The sequence below is a fragment of the Megalobrama amblycephala genome, linkage group LG3, assembly GCF_018812025.1.
Source record: "Megalobrama amblycephala isolate DHTTF-2021 linkage group LG3, ASM1881202v1, whole genome shotgun sequence".
Taxonomy (NCBI): Eukaryota; Metazoa; Chordata; class Actinopteri; order Cypriniformes; family Xenocyprididae; genus Megalobrama; species Megalobrama amblycephala.
This window is the reverse complement of record NC_063046.1, coordinates 51,565,907-51,589,049: the sequence shown is the minus strand read 5'-3', so window position 1 is coordinate 51,589,049 and position 23,143 is coordinate 51,565,907. Positions and strand designations below refer to the sequence as shown.

The window sequence follows — 23,143 nt, the reverse complement described above, 5'->3', positions numbered from 1 at the left end:
CACCTCTGCCTCTGCGTCCAGTGACCCCGCCTCGGTGTCCAACACCTCTGCCTCGGTGTCCAGTGACCCCGCCTCTGTGTCCAACACCTCTGCCTCTGCCGTCCAGTGACCCTCCGTCTGTGTCCAACACCTCTGCCTCTGCGTCTAGTGACCCTCCGTCTGTGTCCAACACCTCTGCCTCTGCGTCCAGTGACCCTCCGTCTGTGTCCAACACCTCTGCCTCTGCGTCCAGTGACCCTCCGTCTGTGTCCAATGACCCCGCTTCTGCATCCATCAACTCCACCACTGCAGCCAATCACCCTGCATCTGTGTCCAGCAACTCTGCCTTTGAGACCAGTGGAACTGCTTCTTTGTCAAATGACCCCACCCCTGCATTTAACGACCACATCTCTGTGCCCAACGACTCCGCCTTTACAGTCAATATTTCCAATGTGTTCTACAAGCCAATAAAAAGAAAGGGGAGACAAATACATAATGGTAATGTTTCCATCTTTGTAATGCTTATTGTTGAACTACATTCAGTTAATTTGAAAGCTATTTCAAACTATTTTTTTTTTTTTGATTGGTTTCAAAATTAACATAACACTAATTAACACACATTTTCTTTTTGTTATTGTCTAATTAAGTTGTAATTATGGATGCATGTTGTTGCGTTACAGAATGTTCACATAACAGCCAGGATGTGTACCATGGAGAGGTTGTGAGGGAGAGAGATAGGGAGGTTGGTCAGAATAAAGAAGGATAAAAAAGCCAACTTCATTACTACTGTTTATTCCTCTTTTAAAACCTTCAAATGAATTGTAATGTTACATGTAAGTTTTGCTACTGAAACAGTAAGTTAACAGCACTGGTAACTGGCAACATCCCTAAACAGTTTCACTGACCAGTAAATTGTCCAATTATATTATTGTTAGGTAGACAAGTACATGAAAATAACTGTAGCAGAAAACAGTTATTTTATTCCTTGTGCTGTTTAGCTTGAAAGTATAATGATGTAACAGATCTTGATACATTTTTTTTGTCTGTCCGTTCTTTAAAGGGAAGAAAAGAATATCTTTTTCGTTGGCAGCCTTGCGCATCTTGGTAAGTACAGACATTTTATTTGGTAGCTTATTCGACCTTATTGTTCTTCTAAGTTCCCAACCACATTCCTGGAGGCCCACCAACACTGCACATTTTGCATGTCTCCTTTGTCTGACACACCCATTTTAGATCTTTGAGTCACTACTAATGAGCTGATAGCTCAAGAAGTTTCGTCTGCTCACCAAGGCTACATTTATTTAATTAAAAATACAGTAAAAAACAGTAATATTGTGAAATATTATTACAATTTAAAATAACTGTGTACTATTTAAATATATTTGACAAAGTAATTTATTCCTGTGATGCAAAGCTGAATTTTCAGCATCGTTACTCCAGTCTTCAGTGTCACATGATCCTTCAGAAATCATTCTAATATGCTGATCTGCTGCTCAAGAAACATTTATGATTATTTTCAAAGTTGAAAACAGTTGTGTACTTTTTTTTCAGGATTCCTTGATGAATAGAAAGTTCAAAAGAACAGCATTTATCTGAAATACAAAGCTTCTGTAGCATTATACACTACCGTTCAAAAGTTTGGGGTCAGTAAGAATTTTTATTTTTATTTTTTTGAAAAGAAATTAATACTTTTATTCAGCAAGGATGCATTAAATCAATCAAAAGTGGCAGTAAAGACATTTATAATGTTACAAAAGATTAGATTTCAGATAAACACTGTTCTTTTGAACTTTCTATTCATCAAATAATCCTGAAAAAAAATATTGTACACAAATATTTTGTACAATTGTACACATTAAATGTTTCTTGAGTAGCAGATCAGCATATTAGAATGATTTCTGAAGGATCATGTGACACTGAAGACTGGAGTAATGATGCTGAAAATTCAGCTTTGCATCACAGGAATAAATTACTTTGTGAAATATATTCAAATAGAAAACAGTTATTTTAAATTGTAATAATATTTCACAATATTACTGTTTTTACTGTATTTTTAATTAAATAAATGTAGCCTTGGTGAGCAGACGAAACTTCTTTTAAAAACATTAAAAATCTTAGTGGTTCCAAACTTTTGAACTGTACTGTGTATATTTGCATTATTATGTGTAAAATTAAATTAAAATTAAATTATGTGTAAATTGGTATTTATTGTTTTATTTGCACATATAGAGGCACCTCTTTCATTTGATCATAGAACATTAATTTTTGTTAATTATGTAATTAATTATTTTGTTAATTATTAATGCCATTTGAAGAAACAGGCACAATGGAAATATTGCTGGTCATATAATTATTGCAAGCCATCATTCTGATACAAAGTTTAGTGTATTTTATTATTATATTTCATAACAATACTTATGACTAAACTATAGAACTATTGAAGTGAAGGACATGTAGGGCCTCATTCAAAATCATAGCATGTTATTAAATATAAAAACAAGTTATTAAATATTTAAAAAAAAAAAATAGCCTACACCAAACACTGTATCAGCATACGATAGCTTATGGATTGTGATCAATACCTGCTTCAGATGTCATGCATAGTTAACAGTGAGTGGTGGTTCATGGAAATATTTTTTATAGTATAAACTCATGGGCAGTGCTGGACAAAATAATTTTTGGCTGACAGAATTATTGTTGTATAGAACTGATAAGATGAAAAAGGTGTTTCTGTGTCAATGAAATATTGAAACTATAAATGAACCAATGTAGGGGAAAAAAGAAATTGAGTCAAATTCTCATTTTTACATTGTTAAACTAAACTTTCCAGTGAGTGAATTGAATGGTCAAAAAGACTGGGCACATCTTTTGACAGGGTGATTTCAAGTTTTATAACAACTACTGTCTTTCTTTTTTTTTTCTTAGTGGCAAGAAGTGGCGGAGTACATGGGTGTCCGAGGATGCTGTACAGTAGTTTGCGAACTATTTGCTTCTGTTTAAATTCATAAACATTTGACATATCAATGCATATAATGAAATAAATACAAAATATGAGTAGTAATTGTGCTTCAATGAATTTGTTTTAACAAATACATTGTACTTGAACAGTGGATGCATGCCTATGTTAATCTTGCAAAACAGCAAAGCATCTATCACATAATACATCCTACAATAAAGTATTGTGTTCTGCAATGAAGTGTGTTTAATGTTGTACATTAAAAATGGGGTTTCATTAAAAAATAAATTTATGATTGATTTGTAAGAAAGGAATCCTGATTCTTTTAATAAAATGATACAGTAACATTGATATAACATGCTGTGGTAAATACAGTAAACATGCCAGGTTTCAGTTACTTGGGAGGAATGCTGCAAAATGCATTACAGGACTAGGTTATAGGTTATAATTCTACAGACACTTTTGGCACAACTTTGTCTAGGATATGTACTAGGGAATTATCAACATGGATCCTTTACTGCATTATAAAATAGAACATACACCGTACCAAGGAAGCATTTAAGGAAGTGCAAGAAGATGAGGATAAAAAAATACTTTTTCTTCAAATTACAGAAGGTTTTATATTGTGATTATTTATATTGCATGCATTTTTGCACCTTGATCTATGTCATAGTAACAAAATTATCTCAATGATATCTGAATGGCATATTGGCCTTATGTAATATTACAAGGTGTGTCAGACTGTAATGCTTTCTTAAATGTAATGAATATCTGAATAATTCTACTATAGAGCAGCTAAAAATAGAATTTGAATTTGAGCTGAATGACAACTCTGATTGTTAGAGCTGCTTTACAGCAGAATTTGAATGTCATTTGAATATTTTTCTGTTTATTACTGAGCTTTGAATCAATCTTGTATAAAGCACTACAACAAATGTGACAACTTCTGTTATACATATAAGTTGGATTAGTTGTTTCAGGTTCACCCAATGCCACTGTTTATAAAACACAGATATAAAAAGAGATAATCAGTATGTAATATAGCCATATAAGTTTTTAACATTTTTGACAACTGCTTGTGGTATAAATTCCCACTGTATGCACATAAGCTAGATAACTGGTTCAGTCACCACATATCTCTATTATCCACTGGTGGCCCTCACACTGAGTCAGATGGTGTCCCATCCCCTGCGATCACTATAACTTGGGAATTAAGAAACTCTTGTGCCTCACTAACTTGTTGCACAGAAGTAACCAGGCAGGACTCCAGACAATGCCCTTGACATCTTGACATCACAGTCAGGTGCATCTCAGACAAATCACAGCGAAATACCCACTGCATGTATTTATTTAGAATTATGCATGTAAAACATATCATAAATATCAGTGCTGCAAAGTAAAAGTGATTAAGTTTTGATTCTTTTTTTTTTTTTTTTTCATCAGATCAGAGTCTCACAATACCCATCAAAAACTGATACAAGCATAATGAAAATATGGAAAAGAGGAAAAAGATAAAATTCTAGAATATAAATGTGACTCAACATAGTTTGTTGTACATGATGAGGAGAATACATATGTGTAGGATTTATTGCCCTTCCACCCCCAGGGGCCCAGTAGTGACCCCTTGAAGAGCAAAAAAATGCATACTTTGAATGACTGTAAATCAAAGTCTGATTAGTATATTTAAAAGAAAATTTGCAGGACAACTCTTTATGTTGTGTTTAATAAATAATGTTAGATACAGTTTCCTGACATATATAGAAAGGTGGTATAAATGCGTTTTAAAAAGTGTGCATAGTAATATACAAAATTTCAGCATATCTCTTAAATATGTCACAGAGGTTTGCCCAATTAACATATTTAAATATCCATTGATTCTTTAAAGATGGAATTTATTTTATTTAATAAGTAAACGTTTTTAAACTACATTACCCATAAGCCTCCGCCATTCTGTCGATGGAACGTGAAATCATGGCGCTGATACTTGTAGTTCTTTGAAGTGTGTGCTTAGGATTAGGGTTAGGGTTGGGATGTCGATAATGGGGTAATTTCTCTCAACATAGCAACGTGGTATTGTTAACTGAATGTATAAGTGGCATAATATTAACAGCAAAACGTACTTTGCAACAAGAAGCGCTTTTTAATAGGGGTTTAAAGATCAACCAACCAGAGCGGTTCCTGCCGGTGCTGTGGAGCCAATGACAACGCAGTTCAAAAGAGGCGCCATGCACACGTCTACATATATGGTCAATTACGACAGGATCTTCCGGTTTTATATGGCGAATTTATTAATGAGATGAATGCAAGATTCCTATAAACATTTATTTGGTTATGTTTTATACATTTATAATTTCCCATTAAACGTAAACTAGCATTTTTAAACGATAGATTCCTTTGTGTGGTTAACCTGATGTAGAAATAGGCTTTAAGTTAGGCTCTTCTAAGCAAGGGCCAAATGGTTTCCATCCATTGCATACACCATGGGGTTAAGTAATATTAATTAAATATATTAATTAATTACACATATTAAATACATAAACATTTACCCCCAGTTTCACAGACAAGGCTTAAGATAGTCCTGGACTAAAATGCATGTTTGAGCTGTTTTTAGGCTTTTAAAAAAATGTGGCACATGTAAGCTTCTGAAAACAGTCTTAAGCCTGAAATAAGATCCTGAATTTGAATCATTACACACAAATCCAACAGTACTCACCTGAAATGGGCTAAAAATCAAATAAACCAGTTGTCAATCAGTCTATTAGGGCAAGGATGAAAAAGGACCTGGGTAGGCATTTTAGTTATATCAGCTCTAGAGCAAAGCAGTTTAGCACATTTATTGGACAAATCTGCAGCACACTCATACTGTAAACAACAAAACTGGTTGGGAGCTTCTCTGTGAATTTGTCATGAATTTGGTACATTTTGGTAAAACATTGTACATATAGTCATGAATATTACAGGTTACATCAAGAAGCTATTTAACAATAAATAATAGTGAATGCAAGTAATATTTTACAGTGCAATTTTTACCATGTAAATTATGAAATTTAATATAAAAACAAGAATTTAACAGTAGGATTACACATTTGCACAACACCTTGTCAGTGTTTTATCAAGTAATATAGACAGTTAAGATTTAATGGAAATTAAATGAGTATCATAAATTAGTGTATGTTACTCAGTTTTTTCACAGTAATGATTTACAAGGTTTTTAAATTTCAAATGAAACTTCGTCTTCATCCTCCTCCTCATCCTCTGAACCATACTGGATATAATCCTCATCCATGTTAAGGTAATCATCATCTTGCAGTTCCTCACACACCTCACAATTGTCTAGGACACTACCGTACAGCTGCCGAACCGAGGATATGTGACTTTTTAGGTAGCATAGTTTTTTCTGTAGTAGAGCGTGAAGTCCCAGAATTCCACTTTTGGAAAGGTCAGAGTCCTGTTCTGTAAGTAACACAAAAACACAAAATTATAAATCATTTTAAGGAGTTATAATCATTTATAGTCATTTTAAGGAGGTTCTATTCTGCTTTAATTTTCTGCAATTACAGCATCAATTAACTTATTCACCAATTGAAGAAAGCGATTATGGATTATTAACAGAGATTCAGTTAAAGTGCAAGATATTATGGACATATTGATTTTAATATTGTTTTTTAACAAAATTAACAGAGATGTAGTACTTACTCTTCTTTGTTATATCAACAGCAACATGACATGAAAGGTCATTTAGAAGAGACAGATCCCTTTTGAGGCTTTTCCAGTGATTCCTGATTTCATTCAGGACAATGCACTCCTCTTCGGTAAGGCGCTTTAGCAGCATCAGTTGGTCAAAGGCCCTTTTTTTGGTGACAAGATTATCTGTGAAGATATTTCCAAAAATAATGACATGAATAGTTTATCAATATACTTTGTACAAAGGTGTTTAAATATTTAATTAAAAAATGAATATAAATTTTAAAAAAATTCTGACGTTTGCATGTATAAACAGAAACAATTATCAAAGCTACAATTTTTATGAATGTATTATACATTTCATTAATGACAACTATTTTATATTCATCATATCTATCAATATACTACAAACTTATTTAATAACCCTAACCCTAACCCTAAACCTAAAGCATGCAAGATGTCCTGCTGCACAATAGGTATACACAACATCCACTGTAAGCAGATAAGCTGCTACATACTGTAAATACAGTACACACATCTAAATGAGTAACATAACATACCACGCTCATCCAGTACCCATGGCCATGCATAGCTCTCACATGCCAGAATTGAGTCGGCTGACTGCAGCTTTTCAGGTGCTTCCCTGTTGTACTCATCCACAGCTGCACTAAATTTGGCCTTTTCCTCCAAAATTTTTCTACGGAGTTTGTGTCTTCTTTTGTTTCCATCTGAAAAGACAAATGCAATGCCATAATATGTGCAATTTAAGACTCTTTCTTAAATTAATTAAAATGCAAAATACTGTACATATTTGTTAAAGAACATGACATTTATTTCCTTTCCCAAAGTTCTTCAGCTTAGTGCTATCTAAGGTCTCACTTTTATAAAACACCACAACAGAGTGTAGAAATTGTTAAGAGGGCCTATTATGTAAAATTCACTTTTTGAACATTGTGTCCCCTGTGTGTATAACCAACCACCCTACAATCATAAAAATCTATTTTTTTTTAATGATCCCCATAAATCAGAAGCAGTGTCTGAAAATGCACTGTCACAGTTTTCTCCCTACTGTGACATCATTGAAGGGAAAAGCCCCATTCACTGGCAATGATCTCTGCCCTATTAGCATAGATCCCTAAGGGAGCCGCACACAGTCCGCCATGTTTATACCCTCTCTAGAGCAGATAGTGATATAATGTTTCAGCTATTCACACAATATAACTAATCTGTTGATGGCTGTAATAATGAATATCTGTGGTTAAAAACTAAGCTCAGAATCGATCCAGAATCGTTGGGAGAGAGAATCGTGATGCATTGTTTTTTTTCTCCCACCCCTAGTATGACCAACACAATATTAGGTTAAACATAAACTGTTCCTGTAGGCCAGGCCTATATGCGTAACATGCCAAGTTGATGCTTACTCTGAACACTGCTTTACTCTCTCGAATGTCACGTGACCAGAGTGTAATCGCAGCCTTTGCATTTAAAAAATCGTATTTTATCATATTGTGATATTATCACAAATGCAATTAATCATTCAGCCCTATTTGTGATTAAACTTTTCATATCCAGAACATGCAAGTACTGCACCTTATAACGTGTTTTCGCAATCGCCTTTCTGAATGTGCTAATGTGGCTAAAGTTACCATTGTCTCTTACTGTATTCACAGAGACCAGAGCTTGTTATTTTTAACCTGAAAACGCTCACTGTCTATAATTCTGAAGCACACTTTTAGTACTTAAAAACAAATTAATGACATAGCTCTGATCTCTGTGAATAGAGACAAAAAGTTTAGCCACATTAGCCATACAGTAGGTGTAAAAACCCACACAAACATTCACAATATATAATGTGGTACTTGCATGTTCTGAATATGAATTTGGATCACAAACATTTTTATTCACTGCATGAGATTCTTCAGACTCCAGTTGTTGATGCTGGAGAATCCAAACTAGCACAAGCTATAAAGGTTACACACTCTTGAAAAGGGAGTGAAAGCAGCTGATCATTTGTATTTAAAAAGACACTTGAAAACACCATGTTTTTGCTCACACCCAAATAAAACATACTATAATAAATAATCCCTGGGATTAGGGCTGGGCGATATATCGCATGCGATTGTCATTCGCATTTCGTCAGTAAAGCCGGTTCCCTGATTACCGCTAAATCGCCATCACCTGCTTTCAAATGGAGCAGCATTTAATAGACAGAACCGTAGTTGACTGACAAGCTACGCAATATCACGTTCATTATCGAAGGCGATTCATCTGTGATATTGAACGTGATATTGCGTGGCTTGTCAGTGATGTACGGCTCTGTCTATTAAATGCCGCTCCATTTGAAAGCAGGTGATGGTGATTTAGCGGTAATCAGGGAACCGGCTTTACTGACGAAATGCACGTGACAATCACATGCGATATATCGCCCAGCCCTGCCTGGGATATTTTGAATTGAAACTTCACAGACACATTCTTTTATTACAGCTTGTAAAAAGGGGGATAATATGTCCGCTTTAAGGCCAACTCACACCACACAGATTAATGCCAACAAACACCAACAATCAAGCTGGCCATTAGATTTAGAGATTTATGAAAATAACTGCCCCAACAGACACCAACAAACGCTGACTGAACATGTTGAGACAGGAGAAAACAAATCCCAACAAACACCAACAGACTTGATGCATTTGTTGGTGTTTGTCTGAGTGGTGTGAATTGGCCTTTAAAAGCTTTAAAATTATTTAATGTTTAAAATGATCTAACCTGTTTGACGGTAAAGATCTCGCTTCCTCTGCCTGATGCTCACATAAAGAGTCTCAATTGTCTTCTGGAGTCCCTGTTGACTGCTTGCATTCTCCTTACTTGTTGCTAAATTATTGATAAGATATGCTTTTACAATAGAAATAAACATGTACATTATGATTACATCAGAGGTATAAGGATGAGGCTTAAATTTAAAAAAAAGTAGAAACAAAAGTCATACACAACACTACAGTCAAAGTTCTGTTACTGAAAGGGTTAAAACAATAAGTACAGTGCTAAAATAATCTAAAATATGCCTACCTGTATCAGCCCACTGCTGGATTTCACTGGTCCAGTCTTTAAGTGTGTCATCTGTTACTGCAAACTCTGTCTTTAGTGCATCAAGATTTAGGGACTCCTCCTGAATTTGTGCTTTTGTCTAATGAACAATACCATAAAGTGCATTTGTTAAAAGATAAAAACTAATGACAGATGCATACATGATTATTGACCCTTTTCAAATGGAAAAACAGGATATACATTTTTTTTTTTATTAATACATAAAGTTGGTCTTGGAATTCACAGTTTTGACTTTATAGTTGCCACTTGCCTACTGAACCACAGCAAATACTACAGCAAAATTAAACACTAAAAGACTACAGCTGTCACCTGTAAAAGAGGAAAGCAATTTAGAAACATACCTTTATTAATCTTCGGGACAGCACGTTTGCAAGGTTGTCAATTTTGCGTTGATTCCATGCCATGGCCTGGATAGTAATCATGTCTGTCCTAGCTAAACAATGTAAAATAATATAAATAATCGATAGCTCCCATTAATGTTGCATACTATTTTTTCCATTTTGGTTTGTTTAGAAGACTGATATGAAAATGATGTTGGACTTGCATTAACACCTCTAGGGATGATCAAGTGTCAGGTAAAAGTTTAATACTAATGCCATTTAAAAATGAATGGATTTTTTGAGTCCCATTAGGTAACTTTGCATTGAATATGTTTGTAGTTATGCACTTACCTCCTTTGGTCATGTATTTACTGCATATAGCAGTTCTCGACAAGAAGCTGTTTACTTGTTCCACCTCTTCACCCAAGGTGGTGCCTGCTCCTTCTTGGTTTCGGCCACCCCACTTAATCTTGTGCACGGAGATCAAATATTTAACAAATAAAACAACCACATCTTTTAGAATACACACACAAATTCACAATTACTGATCATAAATACACAAGTCACAAATTTCATGTTCTGGAAAACTGTTTACCTCACATTTCCAAGAGTGGGCCTTTGCATGCATCACTGACAGGAATGGCTTCATGTGCAGGAGAGGAGAAAGCTCTGGACAATCATTAACAACTCTCTGCAGGTATGGCCAGTACTTGCATATTACGTCAGTGCACATGAACTGAACATTCCTTGGCGTCAGCTCCTTTTGGAGAAACAACGGATATGCAAATATTTCCCCCCTCATCATGTTCAGACTTCTCAGCAGCACACCATGCCGACAGACAGCCACCTCCATCCCCTCCTCATCCAGCTTGTTGATTTTCTTTGGGATGGACTCCCGTGCTGCAGTCCACTGACTCGATCCACAGACACCTTTTCCAGCGGACTATCAAGAGGAGAAAGAAATGTGATGATCCAACAACACTGTATTAAATTATGTTTGTGGATAAATGTCTAAGGAAATAAGTGGGGTGAAAAAACGCCAACAGACAAACATTTCAAATGACCACATGTTGAATTTTTGCTTTACTGCAAGCCATGTGAGATAGAAATATATGACAATTCAATGCATTGGTCTTAATTTTGCTATTGTGTTTACATGAATATGTGCATTGCTATTTTTTGTTCAGGAAATACAATTTTTGAAAGCACTATGACAAAACAATACAACCTACGTGCTTTGTCTTCTTATTAATGTAGTCCACGAACTTGGAAACATCTTCATCCTCACAGACAAAGACACCCTTGAACAGACCATGATCTTCAGCCCTTGAATATAATTACATAATTACTTAATGAAAAGCTAATTGGCATTAAATATTATTTTAATGCTTTTCACAGTGTTATAGAATTTCTGCTACCCTCTTTTGAAGCGATACAATTTCCTGTTACCATCGACTGACACAGCAAGCATAAATGGAGAACAGGCTGGACACTCAAACACTTTCAGTCCACAGAGCTGATCAATTTGGAACTGGCAGTATCTCCATTCGAAAAAACTTCTTTGAAAAGCATCTGTGCAGATCTTTCCATCCTGTGAAATAACACACAAAAAAAACATAAACCTTGTAAGAATGTAAGAGTAATCGCTCACTCCTAAACATGAAAAGATGAAAAAAGGAAATGATTCAGTAGTTCATTTAATTAATACTCGGCCAAAGAACTCCGTCCGCTGTTCCAATAAACTGACGAAGGACTGTCTAGAAAGTCCAGGAGCAGTCAATTTCATGTGGTCGTATGACACAAACACATCAATTTTATAAAGTGTTTCACAGCTTGCTGTGGCAGGCCAGTAACCAGACTTGATCAGGTGTGGGATGCTGGTCGTTCTGCTCATATGGCATGTTGAGCATGTGAAGGTTGGCAAGCTGACGTTGTAGCGACCTATTGAAATAATGTATAGTATAAAAACAAAGTAATCAAAAATTTATTTATTTATTTATTTTTTTAAATACACTGGACTCACCATCAATTCCAATGAGAATAGCCTTTTTACCTCCTGACACCACAATGGTATCAGTGGCGCAGCTGCAAATTTGATCAGGTGTCTCTAGAGGCAAAAGACAATCTGGGAAAAAAAGTAAGGCTAGAAAATTCAACCTTTACCAAAAAACTATAGCTGCGTTATTATTATGATTACATGGAAATTCACATGATAGATTAACATGAAGGTATTATAAATTCTAAAACAACTGAATTACATGCCTTTTTCCTCAAAATGGAATTGGTTCGTCAATATCCACCTTCACCAAAGTAGACGGGGATATGGCCCGAAAGAATCCCTCTACATCTGTCTCTCGGTTGTGCAGTTTCCTTTCATGGGCCAATATATCGCAGTCTGCACAGTACAGCTGTTTAGGAACACAGTCTTTACAGCGGATAACAGATCGCTTCAGTTGGCAGTGCTGGCACGGTCTGATCTCCTGTGTACTCAGCTGTTAATAAAGATTCCACCATCTCGGGCCTCAAAGCTGCCCACTTCTTTTTAGCCTGGGCCATGCGAACTGACCATGTGTTTGAGGAGGTCGGATTTGAGCACTGAATGTCTCCAGTATCAGCCAACAGATCCTCTACCTCTTGATGAAGAGTTTCTGGATTAGAAAAAAAACTAAAGTAATTATAGTGTTCATGGCAGTTGGTTAGACGGATCATTACAAAGCAGTGATTATACTGAGAACTCTTTAAACAATACAAACATACACACCTATATCTTCAACTGCTGGCCAAACAGTGTGAGAAGGCTGTGATGGAACTTCACCTAAGAACAATGAAACAACAAAAAGTCACTAATAACTCTGCAAGACTAGTTATTTTGAAAAGTGTTGATGTCATTACTCACCATGATCAATGTCTACTTGCCCAGACTCCAAAGATGACATAGCTGGACTGTTAATCGTTGTAGCTAAAAACAAATTAAGAGTAATTGAAGCATACAGAACAGCCAGATTATGATGCTACTCATTATGAGAGGAGAAACATGTATAAGCTGCAAGAATACATTGTGTAAAATATAACAAACATACATTTGGAAATGTTTGCCTTGGTGAGTTTTGGCCTTCTCCGTTTTGGCACAAGATGCCCAAACTCATCCCTCTCTACAAAAGAGACTGGTCTGACACGAGTGCTACAGGCTTGTTTGGTCTTCTTTTTCAGCTAGAAAAAAAAGGACATATTTTTTCTTTTGTAAATTCATGTTGAAACAAAATGCAAAGATGACCATAAGCTAGGTCTTTTAAATATATTAACAGATAAAAATACAGCAAATTAATTCGAATTAAAAAGTAGTTAAATGAAAACAAAACAAAAAATTGAAATGAAATGTATTCATCATTACTGGTGGAGGGTTGAAGGTTTGTAGAATTTCTTCAGCCTCCTTGGTAGCTGCTTCAAGTGCAGCACTGGCAGCTTTGAGTTCAAGTTCCCTTGTAATAATTGCAGCTTCCTGACATAATTGGTCAAAACCTGAGTTTTGACAAGATGCCATATTGAAGATGAGAAAGAGAAATAATCAAATAAAAGTCAAAAGACAGAGAGACAAAGGAAGAGAAGAGGGATGGATGGATGGAGGGAGGGAGGAAGAGAAGAAGGATGGAGGGAGGAAGAGAAGAGGGATGGAGGGGGAAAGAGTTGCTGTGTATGTATGTGTGAGTGAGTGAGTCAGAGAGAGAGAGAGAGAGAGAGAGAGAGCTTTTGAAAGAGATGGCTCTTAAAAGAGCCGTTGGGTTGATATGTCGAAGGAAGTCTATATGAAGGAGTAGTGTAGGATCTGAAGTAACTGCAAGGTAGAAAAAGAAATGCTGAATTACAATTTTGTGCATAGTAAATAAAAGGAATTAACAGCATAAATAACAAGGACTATATATAAATAAATGCTTGTGCTTTAGCTACAGATTAACACAGTAGAATAACAGTAACTATAGTAAAAGCATAGTAAGCATTGCCGTATTGAGCTATAATTCCACCAATATGAACATAATAAACTGATCGAAGCTAGCTAACGCTAACGAGTTTAATCACCCTAGCTAGCCATATATGTTCAACTTTTTGGAACAAAACATGGTAAGAGATGGCAGATTAAATCCAGCGAGCATTATGGAGCCGATTTGATTCATAAATAACATATAATGGACTTATATAGAACATTATAAAAGGACATTAGGACAGCATATGACAGACTACTTACCGAGATGTGGCACGTGTAACTGCTGTTTAATATCGCGATGCTTTCCAATCGAGAGTTATTCAACGCGAACAAGAAATCGTACTATACAGTACGATTTAACCACGTAATTAAATCGTGCGAATTAGTACGAATTCGCCTTGACGAGGTTGTTTTAAATGCAAGGAACAAATCGTACGAATTCGTACGATTTAGCCACTTGGTTAATTCGTACGAATTAGTACGAATTCGCCGTGAGATAGGGTTGTAAGAGCAGGTTGTTTTGTTGCTATTTTTATAAACTGAAAATTATTAAATCTTGCTTCTCCCATGATTAAATGTAGTATTCCATTTCAAATAAACCAGAGGTCCCAGGCTCAAACGTTTGATTTTGTTAATATCTTTTCTATAGTAAGACAAACATAAATAGTGATGAAAGCCAAAATATTAAACTGAGCTCAGTTTAACTGCTCAGAACAAACAAGAGACTCATGAACAACCATCATAAAACCAAGTCGTGGATCATCAGGTGACCACACACAGTTTTGAGAATCAATGGTTCACATACTTTTGAACTGGGTCATTTTAATAAATTCAGCTACTTTTTTTTTGTCTTGTGGATTATATGTAAAAATAAATGAATCTTACTCAGGACAGTACTAAATAAAAAAAACACTCTTATTTTGTTAAAAATTCACATTTTCACAGATTCTGCAAGTGGTTCATCTACTTTTTCTTGCAACTGTATATTCTCATCAGTGTTTTGTTAGTTTAAACTTAAATCTGCATATTTGTGACTTGCCCCAGGGCATTTTTTTTACTTCTATAAAAGCCATTTTATTTCTAACCTCATTAAATGTATGCATTTTTCATGTCAAATTTGATTTAAGAATTTGGTTATAAGACACTATATAGGGCTGATGCATATCAAATTAAATTTACTGCAAAATTAGAACTGCACTAAATTTTTGCTGTTAACACTGAATCTAATAAAATCAATCATTTGCTTTCTTTTAATTTTTATCTATTAATTTATTTTGGTACTGAAGTTAAACAGGCAGCTAGTCCAATTGGGCAAGTAAATCCACTTGTCCCAGACAAACATTATTGTCGAGCCCTGATTAAATAAGTATTTTCAACACAGTCTGCATGTTACTCAATTTCGGTTTCATTCATTTCATTATTGGTGTAGCTAAAAAAACTGTTCATGCTTTAAGGGTTTTCCTGGGAATAAACCCTGAACGAGGGTCAAAGGCTGAGATGAAGGGATCGAAACATCAACACATTCCTCCAAGACTGATGAGGTTCCTGTATGAATTGAACAACTTTGAAAATCCATGGAAAATTTGAGCTTTTTTTTTCCAAGCTCAATATGGAACTTGAACTGAGCAGTAATTCCCTCATATTGGCACATGGAAAGAGGTAATGATCACACACAGATACATGGAGCCCTGCTTCCCACTTAATGCTCTTCTTTTAAAGAACATTGCCACAAACACTGGAACATTTTAAAGGTGACAAAAGTCTTGTTATAGATGTCTAGCAATTGTTAATGATATTGATGGGTTGGTGCTATGGTGTTTTGTTTTGAATTTTTTTTATTGTTACCAATCTTTGGTGTAAACATCCTACATTGTTTTATTTGTCTTTTCCTCTTAAAAAGCAAAAAAAAAAGCAAAAAAAAAAAAAAAAAAAAAAAAAAATATATATATATATATATATATATATATATATATATATTTTTTTATATATATATATATATATATATATATATATATATATATATAAAATACAATATTATACAACATAAGCACTTTTTAATAGTGCTTTGTACATTGTTAAATGAATTATAGATTGAAAAGCTTCAGCTGTTTTTGTATTCCAGGTTTGGTATTTATTTATTTTTTATTCATTTAAAAATGGTTTTTGACAGTCTATCATGACAATATCCTTATGAAGTTTATCTTTTTTACAGTGCAATACTACTATTTTATACATGTTCTTCTTTTTTTTTTAAATATCTTTTGCTGTCTAAAGCAAAAACATCTTCAAAACAAGCACTTCCATGTTACATGTTAAAAAGCTACAGCCCTGTTTTGTTTTTAGTATGCGTTAAAAAATGATATATTGTGCACACATACTGTTTAAAATTCTGTCTTTTGGTGTTTAAAGCAACATAGTCTTCAACACAAGTTTCTGCACATTGTAAAATGTTGTTGTTGTTGTTGTTGTTTTTTGTGTTTTTTTTTTGTGACTAGAACATTTTAATGTATTTAAAAAATGGTTTTGACTTTGTTTGGTTCTCCCCAATTTTACTCTTGAAGTTTATCTCTTTTTGACAGTGCAGCACTACTGTTGAATTTGAATGGATTTTTCAATTTTAAGTATGTCAACTCTTACAGTTATGAAGTTTAACGTTGACAGTGCAACACTTGCACACATACATGCATGTTTATAGTTGTCTTGCTGTTGTGTAAAACAGATCTGCAGAAAGCACTTTATGCCCATTGTTCAATGAATTTTTACCATTTTGATGTTTTAGTAAAAAAGCTGAAGCCCTGTATTTTAATTTCAGGTTAAGTGCTTGGATTTTTTCCTCCATGTTTATTTAACAACAACAAAAAAAAAAAAGAAATTGAATCTTGACTATTGTTCATGTACATGCATATTTTTAACTTTAATTGTCTTGCTGTTAAATGCAAAACAACTCTTCTACAAGAAGCACTTTAATGCACATTGTTCAATGAATTACCTTTTTTATTAAAAAACTGTATTTCAGGTTTGGTGCTTGGATTTTATCATTTGTACTACAAAATATATTGAATGCATTTAAGAATGTTTAGATAAAAATAAACCATGTTTGGTTTCTGTATTTTGGTTTGTGCTGCATTTATTTGACCATGTTTATTTGATCAAAAAACTACATTGATTATGGATGCCATTTTAACGTATTTTGGCAAAACTATAGAGATTATTTACAAAACCAGTACAGATCGGTACAAAGATTTCGGTGGTTACGCTAGTTTTACAGCAATTATTGTAAATAATTATTACCAAAAGTGTATGTAAAGTTATGGTGGATGTTCTATAAATCTACATTTTTTCCGTTTTTGAACTTAACGGAAACTGTACCGGTAATTATCTGCCAGTACATTATCCGTTTTTTTACGGAATTTTTTTTTACAGTGAATGTTTATTAGAAACCTCATGATGGACTATTTTATTTAAGATCTTGTCAATGACAGCAGCCCAAATTCCAGGGAATTACAGTCTTTTTGTGTGTTTTGTTGTATCTGATTGCTGAGGAATTATTTTAAGTTAGACACCACGTTAGCCAGCAGCGCTATTAAGAGGATAGATTCGGGTTTTGTAGTCTATTTGCTTTACTCCAGTCATGTCATTGTCATACAAGGGAAAGTTATGTATATATTAGGTTATGTTTTAACCTTGATCCATCCTGTGTACTTGTACTGAGCTGTATGTACTATGTAGCTATACATCTATACGCTATGGCACACTGGATTAAAGCTGCAGTCCGCGATTTTTCCTCTTTGTCTCCATCTCTTGTTTAAAACCTGCAATTGCAGTAATATGCGGAACAGTTATCTGTACGTGCGTTGTGCATCGGCACAGCTTGTCAGCGCGGATGAATCTAATGTTTGCTGTCAATCACCGCACCGGTGTGGATACTGCACTTCAGAATCACAGATTCTACGTCTTGAAAGTATGACCAATATAGGAATTTTCACTGGAAAATATCATCCGAACAAGTAAGTAACATGTCTGCCACTTTTGTTCTGACCAACTGAGGAAAAAAGCATTAGGCCTACAATAAATCACGCTGCCAATAGTGATTAAATCTAACGATCGCTTAGCTCGGATCATGCCAAACCGTGCAAATTATTATTACTGTTATATTTTTCTCAAATTGTTAATGTTAACAACATCAGCATTGCGTGACTATGTGAATATTATGTGTATATTGCGTATATTGTGTGACTATGTATATCTTATCCTCTCTATTGTAGCTTATGATACTCTGAGCACTGCCTATAACTTTTATCGTGAGCACTTCTTGTCTATTTACCCCGTCATGACGACTCGCTTGTTGTATTCCTTACTTGTAAGTCGCTTTAGATAAAAGCGTCTGCCAAATGAATAAATGTAAATGTAAATATTAGCATTACCTGTAGATTTCAATTTCTGTAGCCACTCCACAGTCCAAAGTCTTTTGCTTTTTGACTACGGGTGAATCTCCAGTTGTCACTGATGATTGTCATTTGGATCTTTCTGGGTTACAATCCGCCATCAAAATAATAAGTTTAATTATTTAAGCTGCTGTTTGAAAAGGCTCTAATGATCCGCTACAAGCAGCGTCCTCACGTGATAAAACTGACTAGCCTGAACGGAAAACCCGCCATGTCGCTCTTATTATAAAACATTATTACAAGCTTACCGTTGTGAATCGAGACAAGAAAATTAGATAGTTTTGAACACTGGCTGGTTATGTACTTGCTCAAAAATTGATTTTGGATCATTTTTGACCAAAAAAAGTTGCAGACTGCAGCTTTAAAGTTAAATTAACTTAAATTTTACATTGTTGGTAAAAACCGAGTTGTTGCATAGTTGCAGTAATTTAAATATTTTAAATGTGAAATATTTAAAATTATATATAGTCAGTGAAACTTTGTTAAACACCTTTGCTGATACATTATCTGTCTTCTTGCAGTTTTTAGTCTTAAAATGTCTTAAATTTTACAATATTAAGGCTTAAAGGTCAAATAACAACAATTTAATTGGTGGGGTCTTAATTACAACAATAATCGTTATCATGTTATTTCAGAAACACTGATGTCTAGAAAGAAAGCCATTTCACCTGTCCCACTTTCTGTGGAATAAAGTCCTGCTCAGATGTATTACAGCTGTTTTTTGTCTAAACAAAAGGAAAATTAAACTTAAATGGTTCCTGCAATAATGTTAAATTACCCAACGTATTCCTACCTAAATTTAACATCTGCACTGGACAAAAGATTTAGCACTGCCTTTTATGTTTAACTTGAACAAGAAAAAATATGAAATAAATGTCAGAAACCATTAAATTGAACTTTCTCATGCATGTCAACACATTGTTACAACACTAATTTTGTGTTATAAAACAAATTATAAGTAAACTGTTTGTGTTTCTTGAACATTATTGCTTCAATTCATTTTTTGCTAGATAGAACCTTATAATTCCAAGCGAAAAGTGTTTCTTAGAATTCTAAGGTTCTATCTGCGTTTGACCCGTTCTAAAAATCCCTAGTTAAAAATTTGAGAGGATTTTGATATTGTGCATTTAGAATACATTTAGGGTCTCTGCCATTTTCATGTTTGAAAGAAACTTGTTCTCCATATAGTTTTTGCTATATGGAATGAAAAAACTTTGAAGCTCAATATCTCAAAACTATGCTCAGAATGCAAATAGAACCTTATAATTCCAAGGGGACGATTTTCCTCAATCATTCAAGCATTTTGTAGACATAACAGGTATGTATTTCAGTAATGTGTACTGTACTCTACTACGGTATGCATGCTGTAATCTTAATATTACAGTAGCATTTTTACACTTACAGTGGCATATTACACTTGCAGTATAGTAGACTAAATTAACTTTACACAGATGCATATCACACACATACACATGATTACATATATAGTGTATGCATATATAATCTTGTCTTTTTCATTTATCACAAGGACATTTTACAGTAATTCGTTGACAGACCAACAGTAAATACAAAACTGTGAATCATGTCCAGTCTTTTGCAATCAATCTCCCATATACAGTAATGTGTCCATTTGTACTGTTAACATTGATACAGAAAAAGTGCATTCTCATGCAGTTTCTATCACTGTTATAAAGAACGTAGCCATAGTTTACATCTGACATATTCATCACTGTTATATTGACAACATGGATAAGCATTTTGACTATCTTGTTCGAGAACAATGACACAAGGACTTGTCATTCTGATGGCACTGATATGTACATTGACATAAATACTTGCTTTTAAGAGATAAACTAAGGATTCTGAGCAAGTTACAGGCTTTTTATTGGACCCTGTTTATTGTTTATTGGACCCTGACGCCGATGTGTCAGAAATCATGCCCAGGGCCAAAGGAAGGAAGAGAGGAAGCAGAGGTGGTGTCCGGGTTAGAAATCGTCGGCGGGGATATAAACCTGTTCTACCCTCGGTCATTATGGGGAATGTTCGCTCCCTGGTTAATAAGGCGGACGAGTTGACGGCCTGCTTGAAGTTCGATCGTATGTTCCGACAGACCAGTTTAATCTGTTTTTCTGAGACGTGGCTGTCGGACAGGATACCTGATTCTCATGTGGATATTGAAGGTTTCACACTTCATAGGATGGACAGAGAACAAGCAAGTACTGGTAAGAAGCAAGGTGGAGGTGTCTGCCTGTATGTGAATGACCGATGGTGTCATACTCAACATGTTACGGTAAAAGAGAGTTTGTGACTCGAACATTGAGCTCATTGCAGTGAGCTGTCGACCTTACTATCTACCCAGGGAGTTTTCCCATGTCATTGTTATGGTGGCGTATATTCCTCCATCGGGTAATGGGAAATGTGCCACTGAGACAATTTCGAGGATTATGCATAACCTACAGCATTCTTCTCCTGATGCGCTGGTTATCTTAAACGGGGATTTTAATCACTGCTCTCTCTCTGCCATTTTACCGTCTTTTAAACAAATGGTGACGTGTTCTACGAGGGGTGACAAAACCATTGACTTGTTTTATACGAACGTTAAGGATGGCTATGTTACAAAATTGCTTCCTCCGCTGGGTAAATCCGACCATAACCTGATATCCCTGATGTCCAAATATTCACCGGTGATACGGAAACAGTCGACTACGTCAAAGACTGTGCGCATCTGGTCTGAGGATGCCTGTGAATCATTAAGGCGGTGCTTTGAATGCACAGATTGGACTGGGTTTTTTGATGGAGATAGTGATTTGGACAGTATTTCTGACAAAGTGACTTGTTATATTAATTACTGTGTTGAGTCTTTAATCCCTAGTAAACGAATCAAAATTTTTCCCAATAATAAACCATGGGATACCAGAGAAGTTAAAGCTGCTATTAATAAGAAGAAAGCTGCTTTTTATAGTGGTGATAAAGAAAAGATTAAAGATGCTCAAAGAGAGCTGAAAGTCATTATCAGACAGGGCAAACAAAAATATAAGGCAAGGGTTGAAGGAAATATGTCCTGTACTAACACAAGAGGGCTATGGAATGGTATGAAGTCTATTACTGGATATGGGACCAGTAATCCCAGTTTATGTCAACTGGGTATACAGGCTAATGATGCCAATGCTTTTTTTGCCAGTTTCCCTACTGGGATTAATAAAGTTTTTCAATTCAATTCAATTCAATTCAATTCAATTCAATTCAATTTTGCAGGTATTCCAGTATGTTGTGCTGTTTGTATGAATTGTTTGTAAAGTATGATTCAAGAAATGTGCCAAAGCAACTGAGAAAAACCGTAATGAGTGAGTGACTGAACAATTCATTTAAATCAATTCGTTCAGAGATTCTTTCAGGAATGAAACGTGTTGCTCAGACGAGTGTAGAAGATTTTATTATGGTAAAATTGAGTATAATATAGCATAATATGATGTGTTTTACTTTACAATTAAAATCATATGAAGAAGTGTAAAGCCTGTACATGTGCTGAGAACGCGACAGCATGAGGCTTATACATATGTTTCTAAGAAGAAGGTTTGCTCAGAGGAGTAACAGTATATGTGGCTTTTAGTTTAGTTTTTTTAGTTTAGAACTACTTTATTGAAAATAGGCAATATGTCTAAACTGTAAGTTACTTACTTAATATTAACTTCTTGTTTATTCCGTTCTATAATATCATACCACATTTGCAAAATGCTTTTCCCTGGGAAAAACAGCACTCTTTCTCTTTACTTTTATTGTTTAACGAGGCCTATATCTGTCACGATTTGAGTTTTTTTTTTTTTTTTTTTTTTTGTCTGTTTCCCTGTTCTGTTCAAGTATGAGTTTGTTTATCTTTGGCCACATATTCTCATTTGTTTTCAGTTTCCCGCCACTTGTCATAGTTACTGATGTCCTCAGTTCAGGTGTCATATTAATTACCCTTATTAACACCTCTGTTTGCCTTGTATATAAACCCTCAGTTTCAGTCCAGTCTTTGTTCTGTATTGATTTTTATGTGGCGTTAGTAAGTTACTTTCCTTCTGATTTTCCCTGTTCCTTGTTCCTAGTACTCCATTAAATGTTCTTGAAGATATCTCCTTCATCATGCATTTGAATACTGCAACACCAACCGTTACAATGTCATTAGGCAAAATATAAAAATAAGGAACTCATGCATCCCCCCCATTAACTTAATTTTTAGGTGCATTTTCATTCTTTTTAAAGGCATTTTGCCACAGTCCCTGTTAATTTCAGTCCTTGTGCATCAATCAAGGTCCAATTACTAATCTCGTTTTGAGAAAGTAAACTACGTAAGATTAAAACAGTTTAATAAGAGAAACGGTTTGTAGCCCACTTACAATTTACAGTTAACACCATATTGTTATATTAAAAGATATGTCTTAACCCGCTTTTCAAAAATATAAATGCTGGTAGCCTCTTTTATTTCATTTGGTAGACAATTCCAAATTTTTGGACTATAGTGGATAAAAGAATTACCACCGGATTATTTAGTACCACCAGAAGTACCACCAGATTGTTTGATTTACTGTATAATGTGCCAGTAAATCAAAAATTATTTTTATCTTCAAAATGGTAAACAGTAAAAGCCAGTACATTTTTATGTTGTTGAAACGAACAGAAACAATTAGTTGAAAAT

General features: G+C 34.8%; 2 protein-coding genes across 3 annotated transcripts; both read right to left on the bottom strand.

The window, feature by feature from the left end:
- Window positions 1-5,205: 5,205 nt before the first annotated feature.
- LOC125265658 lies at window positions 5,206-12,315 on the bottom strand. 2 transcript variants are annotated; one of them, XM_048186014.1, is made up of 13 exons: window positions 12,065-12,315; window positions 11,750-11,982; window positions 11,460-11,632; window positions 11,274-11,367; window positions 10,637-10,984; window positions 10,457-10,510; window positions 10,274-10,286; window positions 10,063-10,154; window positions 9,683-9,800; window positions 9,383-9,487; window positions 7,180-7,347; window positions 6,632-6,805; window positions 5,206-6,388 (listed from the first exon to the last, which is right to left on the bottom strand). In XM_048186014.1, exons 2-13 carry the CDS (start codon window positions 11,933-11,935, stop codon window positions 6,147-6,149), a joined length of 1,767 nt encoding a protein of 588 aa, XP_048041971.1. In that variant the 5' UTR covers window positions 11,936-11,982; window positions 12,065-12,315; the 3' UTR covers window positions 5,206-6,146. The 2 variants fall into 2 exon arrangements, with proteins under 2 accessions (XP_048041971.1, XP_048041969.1); XM_048186012.1 differs by lacking the exon at window positions 10,274-10,286 and having other exon boundaries at window positions 10,393-10,510.
- LOC125264076 lies at window positions 12,312-13,694 on the bottom strand. Its single transcript, XM_048183321.1, has 6 exons — window positions 13,433-13,694; window positions 13,122-13,251; window positions 12,938-13,000; window positions 12,803-12,856; window positions 12,511-12,689; window positions 12,312-12,449 (listed from the first exon to the last, which is right to left on the bottom strand). The coding sequence occupies exons 1-6, from the start codon at window positions 13,580-13,582 to the stop codon at window positions 12,312-12,314; spliced, it is 714 nt and encodes a 237-aa protein (XP_048039278.1). The 5' UTR covers window positions 13,583-13,694.
- Between the last annotated feature and the right edge of the window lie 9,449 nt (window positions 13,695-23,143).

What these genes read in the sequence shown, in the direction of transcription:
- LOC125265658 (XM_048186012.1), bottom strand. Translation starts at nt 11,935, where the DNA reads ATGAGCAGAACGACCAGCATCCCACACCTGATCAAGTCTGGTTACTGG. An exon ending in GGACGGAGTTCTTTGGCCGA is followed by an intron (nt 11,633 to 11,749) that starts GTATTAATTAAA and finishes GTTATTTCACAG; the next exon opens with GATGGAAAGATCTGCACAGA. An exon ending in CCCACTCTTGGAAATGTGAG is followed by an intron (nt 10,511 to 10,636) that starts GTAAACAGTTTT and finishes TCCGTGCACAAG; the next exon opens with ATTAAGTGGGGTGGCCGAAA.
- LOC125264076 (XM_048183321.1), bottom strand. Translation starts at nt 13,582, where the DNA reads ATGGCATCTTGTCAAAACTCAGGTTTTGACCAATTATGTCAGGAAGCT. An exon ending in CAAGGCAAACATTTCCAAAT is followed by an intron (nt 13,001 to 13,121) that starts GTATGTTTGTTA and finishes ATTTGTTTTTAG; the next exon opens with CTACAACGATTAACAGTCCA. An exon ending in GCAAGTAGACATTGATCATG is followed by an intron (nt 12,857 to 12,937) that starts GTGAGTAATGAC and finishes CATTGTTCTTAG; the next exon opens with GTGAAGTTCCATCACAGCCT.